At 39.8% G+C, this 9,254-nt stretch overlaps 1 protein-coding gene across 1 annotated transcript in view; it reads right to left on the bottom strand.

Annotated features, from left to right (window-relative positions):
- Positions 1-8,051: 8,051 nt before the first annotated feature.
- The window catches only part of foxl3 (forkhead box L3), a 1,836-nt gene continuing 633 nt past the window's right edge, over positions 8,052-9,254 (bottom strand). Inside the window, exons 2-3 of the mRNA XM_016461326.1 lie at positions 8,728-8,896; positions 8,052-8,453 (exon numbers count right to left, since the gene is read on the bottom strand). Coding sequence (XP_016316812.1) covers positions 8,052-8,453; positions 8,728-8,896 — 571 coding nt within the window. The remainder of the gene's footprint in view (positions 8,454-8,727; positions 8,897-9,254) is intronic.

Below are 9,254 nucleotides of genomic sequence, written 5' to 3'. Positions count from 1 at the left end.
GTCTCAGGTTACTTATGTAACCATGGTTCCCTGAGTAGGGAATGAGACACTGCGTCCTCTAGGTTTCTTGCCATGCTGCGGACGCAAGCTTCAGACGAAGAAGTGAATGATGTGTAGCTCCCGGCGCCTATTTATACTATAGTCGCACCGGTAGTGACGTCATGGCTGTCGCCGGCCAACGAGTTGGTGTTTTTTCAATGTATGCTTCAGACACGGGTCACGACGAGGCGTTCCCCATAGCGACCCCTAGAGGACGCAGTTCGAAGTTCCCATGAAAGGGAACGTCTCAGGTTACTTATGTAACCATGGTTCCCTGAGTAGGGAATGAGACACTGCGTCCTCTAGGTTTCTTGCCATGCTGCGGACGCAAGCTTCAGACGAAGAAGTGAATGATGTGTAGCTCCCGGCGCCTATTTATACTATAGTCGCACCGGTAGTGACGTCATGGCTGTCGCCGGCCAACGAGTTGGTGTTTTTTCAATGTATGCTTCAGACACGGGTCACGACGAGGCGTTCCCCATAGCGACCCCTAGAGGACGCAGTTCGAAGTTCCCATGAAAGGGAACGTCTCAGGTTACTTATGTAACCATGGTTCCCTGAGTAGGGAATGAGACACTGCGTCCTCTAGGTTTCTTGCCATGCTGCGGACGCAAGCTTCAGACGAAGAAGTGAATGATGTGTAGCTCCCGGCGCCTATTTATACTATAGTCGCACCGGTAGTGACGTCATGGCTGTCGCCGGCCAACGAGTTGGTGTTTTTTCAATGTATGCTTCAGACACGGGTCACGACGAGGCGTTCCCCATAGCGACCCCTAGAGGACGCAGTTCGAAGTTCCCATGAAAGGGAACGTCTCAGGTTACTTATGTAACCATGGTTCCCTGAGTAGGGAATGAGACACTGCGTCCTCTAGGTTTCTTGCCATGCTGCGGACGCAAGCTTCAGACGAAGAAGTGAATGATGTGTAGCTCCCGGCGCCTATTTATACTATAGTCGCACCGGTAGTGACGTCATGGCTGTCGCCGGCCAACGAGTTGGTGTTTTTTCAATGTATGCTTCAGACACGGGTCACGACGAGGCGTTCCCCATAGCGACCCCTAGAGGACGCAGTTCGAAGTTCCCATGAAAGGGAACGTCTCAGGTTACTTATGTAACCATGGTTCCCTGAGTAGGGAATGAGACACTGCGTCCTCTAGGTTTCTTGCCATGCTGCGGACGCAAGCTTCAGACGAAGAAGTGAATGATGTGTAGCTCCCGGCGCCTATTTATACTATAGTCGCACCGGTAGTGACGTCATGGCTGTCGCCGGCCAACGAGTTGGTGTTTTTTCAATGTATGCTTCAGACACGGGTCACGACGAGGCGTTCCCCATAGCGACCCCTAGAGGACGCAGTTCGAAGTTCCCATGAAAGGGAACGTCTCAGGTTACTTATGTAACCATGGTTCCCTGAGTAGGGAATGAGACACTGCGTCCTCTAGGTTTCTTGCCATGCTGCGGACGCAAGCTTCAGACGAAGAAGTGAATGATGTGTAGCTCCCGGCGCCTATTTATACTATAGTCGCACCGGTAGTGACGTCATGGCTGTCGCCGGCCAACGAGTTGGTGTTTTTTCAATGTATGCTTCAGACACGGGTCACGACGAGGCGTTCCCCATAGCGACCCCTAGAGGACGCAGTTCGAAGTTCCCATGAAAGGGAACGTCTCAGGTTACTTATGTAACCATGGTTCCCTGAGTAGGGAATGAGACACTGCGTCCTCTAGGTTTCTTGCCATGCTGCGGACGCAAGCTTCAGACGAAGAAGTGAATGATGTGTAGCTCCCGGCGCCTATTTATACTATAGTCGCACCGGTAGTGACGTCATGGCTGTCGCCGGCCAACGAGTTGGTGTTTTTTCAATGTATGCTTCAGACACGGGTCACGACGAGGCGTTCCCCATAGCGACCCCTAGAGGACGCAGTTCGAAGTTCCCATGAAAGGGAACGTCTCAGGTTACTTATGTAACCATGGTTCCCTGAGTAGGGAATGAGACACTGCGTCCTCTAGGTTTCTTGCCATGCTGCGGACGCAAGCTTCAGACGAAGAAGTGAATGATGTGTAGCTCCCGGCGCCTATTTATACTATAGTCGCACCGGTAGTGACGTCATGGCTGTCGCCGGCCAACGAGTTGGTGTTTTTTCAATGTATGCTTCAGACACGGGTCACGACGAGGCGTTCCCCATAGCGACCCCTAGAGGACGCAGTTCGAAGTTCCCATGAAAGGGAACGTCTCAGGTTACTTATGTAACCATGGTTCCCTGAGTAGGGAATGAGACACTGCGTCCTCTAGGTTTCTTGCCATGCTGCGGACGCAAGCTTCAGACGAAGAAGTGAATGATGTGTAGCTCCCGGCGCCTATTTATACTATAGTCGCACCGGTAGTGACGTCATGGCTGTCGCCGGCCAACGAGTTGGTGTTTTTTCAATGTATGCTTCAGACACGGGTCACGACGAGGCGTTCCCCATAGCGACCCCTAGAGGACGCAGTTTCGAAGTTCCCATGAAAGGGAACCTGTTTCAGACTGCTAAAAAAAAGCAAAGCCTGCATAAAAGTAAATCTTTCAGCAGGAAATGATTTCAAACAAAAGGCCAAATGAACAGGAAGAGCTGCTCAAGATCTAAAAGGTGAGGGTCCTTATCATAACCACTTTATTTCAAAGATACTTCATTCGTTTTAATTGCGTGACTGTCTGCCAGTGAAGGGGTGACGTTGTTTCTCGTAAACCCTTGAAGACAGAATCTTCTGTGCATGTGGACAAATTTGACAACAATTTAGAGGAAATGATGCAAGCACCAATGAGAATCAGGTTCGCATGGCACATTCCTAAGGGTTAAAAATAAAACCTCCTATCGTTCGAAAGGCTGTAGTAAACACCTATAACAAGTGCATAATCACTTCCATCATGGGCGTAATGGAAATGAATTATTTCCTAATCATAATGCAAGGGCCTTTTAATGTGTTCACATTTTGGGCTCTGGAATTAATTTAATAAACTCCATACTTCAAACCAATGGCTAATTATTGCATAGAAACCATGGGTTGATGGTTTAAATGCTTGTTTTGAACAGCTGCACAACATTTTCATGACATGGCCTGTTCAGTTTGGGGTCTGCTGTGAATTTTGAGGTATTTAGAGATTATGTTGATTACCACAAAATTCACAAATATGATCATATTGAATAAAATTTTGAAAATAATTCTAGTAACTGGTGTCAGTCCAAATCACACCATTGTTCATGTTTTAAAAACCTCATAACCCGCAGTTATTTAAAGAGCTCTCTTTAGATTCGTAGGATTATTCAGAAGCGTACATACACATCCACCACCTATTCATTCAATTGAGTTATTCAGTGAATGCTACATCCTTAGCATCCACTAAAAATCACACCTTAAGGAAATCACGATTGCTAATCAGGGACTCCTTATTGTATTATTAGATTGCTTTTTTCCCTTTTTAAGAAGCATTTCTTAAAGGCTTTATCGCTATCTTGTTTTTATAATAATTTCCTAGCCAAAATCCAATTTTAAAACAGGGGAAAAGGCAATGAAAGCTAAACATTTTGAGTAAATTAGCTGTTTATGTTTATTATATGGGTGCTATTATCGTTGCACATCACTGATTTCCCAATTTCCTCATTCAGTGCTGTTTACTTAGCCCTAAGCCTCTCATTTCACCTCGCTGACAATGCTTCAGTGTAATGCAATAAATATATGCATAAAAAGAGGGTTTATTTACAAATATGAGGGGAGGAAAGTACAATTTTTATCTTAAGATTTGTACAATGACAGATGAGCCAAGTGAACAACACTGTCACAATATTCCTAAACCAGAAGAGACACATTAATGGGTGAACTATGAACTGGTTTTGCATTTTAACAAAAATGAGAGTAATCTTAACGCAAGAATGCTGTCGGAGCTTTGAATTTATTTATTTATTTATTTTTGGTTTGGTGGGTGGGGGTCTCGGGCCTTTTAAGATCAAGCCTTGAAGCACTTTATGCTAAGTTAATTTACCCAAATATATCCACACCAGAGCGCACAACATCAACAACGCTGTTAATAGAAACTTGCTGATCCATAACACTTTTAGAGTTAGATGTTCACTGGGGGCAGTGCAATATTTACCTTAATATCAGTGATCGATCAGAGGGTTTGCAAGCCGGCATAAGGCGTTTAATTATAATTGCATCAGGATAGGTGTTGTAGTGGCAGCAGGATTTGAATAAGGTCACATCTCCGGCTAACCTTGCAAGTGTAATGCTATATTAAATGCCACTCATGTTAAGTGTGTTGAAACCTTTCTGATGCAGTCATTCCGTAATATAAAGGTTAAATTGAAAAATGTCCCCTCCTGAGCACAAAGCAAGCCATGATTGATACACCTTTGAAGGAAAATAAATGTTAACAGGCTTCCGCTCTAAACTCCCAGCTTTATGAGTGATATGTATTCTAATAGAGTGTTTGGATCACATTTAGTCAGACCTTATATAAATGGAAAAGGTCAGTCAGAGAGATTAAAACCTCATAACCCGCAGTTATTTAAAGAGCTCTCTTTAGATTCGTAGGATTATTCAGAAGCGTACATACACATCCACCACCTATTCATTCAATTGAGTTATTCAGTGAATGCTACATCCTTAGCATCCACTAAAAATCACACCTTAAGGAAATCACGATTGCTAATCAGGGACTCCTTATTGTATTATTAGATTGCTTTTTTCCCTTTTTAAGAAGCATTTCTTAAAGGCTTTATCGCTATCTTGTTTTTATAATAATTTCCTAGCCAAAATCCAATTTTAAAACAGGGGAAAAGGCAATGAAAGCTAAACATTTTGAGTAAATTAGCTGTTTATGTTTATTATATGGGTGCTATTATCGTTGCACATCACTGATTTCCCAATTTCCTCATTCAGTGCTGTTTACTTAGCCCTAAGCCTCTCATTTCACCTTGCTGACAATGCTTCAGTATAACGCAATACATATATGCACAAAACGAGGGTTCATTTACAAATATGAGGGGAGAAACTACAATTTTTAGCTTAAGATTTGTACAACAACAGACAAACCAAGCGAACAAACACTGTCACAATATTCTTAAACCAGAAGAGACACATAAACTATAAACTGGTTTTGCAGATGAACAAAAATGAGCTTTTACTCCGTAAACTAAGACTAATCCTAACACCATAGCAGGGTAAAAGAATGCTCTCGGAGCTTTGAATTTTTTGGGGCAGAATCTCGGGCCTTTTCAAATCAAGCCTTGAAGCACTTTATGCTAAGTTAATTTACCCAAATATATCCACACCAGAGCGCACAACATCAACAACGCTGTTAATAGAAACTTGCTGATCCATAACACTTTTAGAGTTAGATGTTCACTGGGGGCAGTGCAATATTTACCTTAATATCAGTGATCGATCAGAGGGTTTGCAAGCCGGCATAAGGCGTTTAATTATAATTGCATCAGGATAGGTGTTGTAGTGGCAGCAGGATTTGAATAAGGTCACATCTCCGGCTAACCTTGCAAGTGTAATGCTATATTAAATGCCACTCATGTTAAGTGTGTTGAAACCTTTCTGATGCAGTCACTCCGTAATATAAAGGTTAAATTGAAAAATGTCCCCTCCTGAGCACAAAGCAAGCCATGATTGATACACCTTTGAAGGAAAATAAATGTTAACAGGCTTCCGCTCTAAACTCCCAGCTTTATGAGTGATATGTATTCTAATAGAGTGTTTGGATCACATTTAGTCAGACCTTATATAAATGGAAAAGGTCAGTCAGAGAGATTAGGGAGATTTGGAGAAGGTTAGACTGCGCTTGTCTGACAGTTTGCTAATATTCAGTTATGTCTATTCAAATATGCCAAAGCATTTCTATATCATTAATATGAATTTTCTTGATGTGTGTGTAATGGACTTCTTACTTTGTATACACAAGAGAAGTTACGTATATGTGGGAAATTAATAAAACTAAGCACTCTTGTTTTCATTCTTTATGATAAATCATAAATACTTTGCGTAATTAGAACATTACTGAAACTGGCTGCAGTTCAGAGTGTCAATTTATTTATAAACTGGTTTGGTTCAATGAGTGCTTCATTTTAGTTAGCAGTTCACTAGTGTCAGTGTTTAATGTCAGAATATCTAATCTGTTATAGAATATTTGGAAGATTAGAACATATAGAGAATATTTTCTCAAATCCTGAATGTTGTAGATGGGGGAAGAAAGAGTCTTTAAGCAATATTTTCAATGATTACTGCTTTATTGCCTTATATTGGCACTCAAACAATATGTCATAGATTCTAGCATTGCTTTCTCTTATAAACAAATGTACAAATTTAACAGATATTGTGATTATTGTTTCATATACTACTTGGTCACTAAGCTTGTTTGATTTTGACTAAAAACTAATGATCAAACTAAGGGCTATTATATATTGTGATCAATATAGCAGAATAGCACATCTCACTCTTCCCTTAAAAAAACTGTGATTCTGAAATCATGTTTGTCTGAAGTTTAAAGATACTTTCAAATAAACAGAGATTCCTGAACGAAATGACAAAAACACCCCGGGGAGGGCTTTAGAGACGGAGAGCTCTGGTTTTTGCCCGGGGGAGCATATGCTCAGTCTATCAGTGATTGATACGGATCACAGACTGTCAAGGGCCAATGATACACATTATAAACAACATATGTAAACAATAGAGTTGTGCAGTAAGCAGGGAATGCTGATTACACCAACCCCATAGCTATGTTAGCGCATTTGTTTGCAAACACTTCACTAACTGCAACACCAACACACCTCAAGTGAACATGAGATCTGCAGTTTTTAGTTTTTGCTTTAAAGGGGCGGAATGAAAAATGTGAGTAATGTTTGGGTCACCCTTTACAATAAGGTCCCATTAGTTAATGCATTAGCTAATATTACTGATAACAAGCAATACATTTATTATAGCATTTATCAATCTTTGTTAAAGTTAGTTATGTTCATGTGAACTCAGGTCCATTAAATGTGAACAGATACAACTTTTGATTTTATTAATGCATTAGTAAATGTTATAGTTCTTTTCTTCTTTTGTTAATGTTAACAAATGGAGACTTATTGTAAAGTATTTCCTACAGTATGTTTGACATTAAAAGTATGACTGATTTCATCAAAATCAACTGTCTACCCTAGTGAAAAATAAATATACTAAAACGTATTTGAAATACATTTATTTCATGCTAAGTATACTACAAATACATTTACATATTTATGTGCTTAATAAAAACACCCAGCAATTGTACTTTTGGTATACTGGTATACTTAAAGTCTGATCAATTGGAACAACTAATTTTGTACTTTATGCACTTTAATTGTGCGGAAGTAGTGCTGAAGTCCAACTAAAAATATACTGAGGTATATTTGATTGTGATAAAGTGGAACTATTGCAATACTTCAGGTACACTTTAAATATCTTGCGTTTAAATACAGATATTATTCAAAGATCATACTCATCAATAGTGACATTAAAACACATTTTAGGCTTAATATTAAGAAATGTGCATTGTGCAGAAGTAGTACTCCAAATAAAGTTTAATTATAATTTTTATATCAGTAAGTCGTGAGCGACATGTTAGTAAATATGTTAATAGATTTGAACTATTCTAAGTATGAAATAAATGTATTTTAATTATATTAACTTTTTTTTACGAGGGTATGCCTTCAAAAATTCATGACGATATGTGGATCTTTTCAAAAAGAGCATTATTCTATATATATATTATTATCATTATCATTAAATATTATTATACTTATAAGTCACTATACTGTATGTATTTTTATTTAACAGCTTTGCTAACATGAGCGACAGCAGACTTACTGATGGGAGCACTAGCACACAACAAACTGCATGTGCCTACTGACAAGCTGATTTGCAATATGGGAAAGACTGCAAACTATAGAAGCCTTAAAGTTTTTTGACTGTTTCAGCATCAGGGTATTTACTGATCTGCAGCCTATGGTTTTGGTTACATGGTCCAGAAGTGTAGACTGAGATGTTGCGGCTCCAGATGATGGATCACAGCTCCAGCTCCACTGTTAGGGGCTCTGAACCCGGGCAGAGGGTCTGGCGTGGAGAGAATGTAGTCAATGCTGAATTTGATCTCAGGCTCAGGTTTGTTTTGGGCCGGTCTGTGACTAGTGTTCACAGGGCAGAAAGAATCTGAATCCGTGGGTCTTACTGCAATGCCCTGATGAGTGTCCATGGCAACAAAGGGTTCGGCTGGCTCCTTCAGGCCCATTTTTAAGTTGCGTCTGCGGCGGCGGCGACGAAAGTTGCCATTTTCAAAGAGGTCCAGCATGGACTCACAGCCTGTGGCGAATGTCCAGTAATTACCTTTTCCTTTCTCGTTACCTTCCGTACGGGGCACCTGAGGAAAACAAATAATCAGCAGGCAGTTACAACAAACCCCTAAAGTTAGGAAAACCATTAGTAATAATGCCTTTACCTTACTAATTATAACTATGGGTTTTCTTTAGTATTTCTTAAACAACTGAGTACAGATTTCAGAACTTGCTATGATGCACAGCGTAACAAAACAATCTGGTTGTTTATATATTGGAAATTGTTCATTCATTCGTTTCTTTTTTTATCTTGGTACTTGACGTTTACGTTTTAACATACACATCCAGTCTCCATCGTACCTTTATAAAGCAGCTGTTTAGAGAGAGGTTATGACGAATTGAGTTTTGCCAAGCCCTCTGGTTGGTTCTGTAATAAGGAAAGCTCTTCATGATGAACTCGTAGATTCCTGATAGGGTAACTTTGTTCTCTGGGCTCTGCTGTATAGCCATCGCTATTAGTGCAATGTAACTGATAGAGAGAGACAGAAAACGGATGTCAGAGAAAGAGTAAGAAAAAGATTTGTCCCTCCCTTCAAAGCGGTCTGTATCCCTTAATTTAGGGTTTACAAGCTTATTTGTAATCATTCATACACATGCAGAAATAATGAATAGAATATTACAAATATGATATACTTTAAATGTAAAAATATACTTTAAATATATAATTAATATACTTTAAATGAAACTCTATTAATAATATTGTAAGAGACTCCATATTGCAAGTGTGCTCTGATCAAGCCAACAGCAGACAAGTTACTATAATTATAATTATTAATACATATTGCTGTAATTATATATATATATATATATATATATATATATATATA

This window comes from Sinocyclocheilus anshuiensis, unplaced genomic scaffold (assembly GCF_001515605.1).
Source record: "Sinocyclocheilus anshuiensis isolate Anshui unplaced genomic scaffold, SAMN03320099.WGS_v1.1 scaffold220, whole genome shotgun sequence".
Taxonomy (NCBI): domain Eukaryota; kingdom Metazoa; phylum Chordata; class Actinopteri; order Cypriniformes; family Cyprinidae; genus Sinocyclocheilus; species Sinocyclocheilus anshuiensis.
The sequence above is the reverse complement of the archived record's forward strand: the minus strand, read 5'-3'. Positions and strand labels throughout refer to the sequence as shown.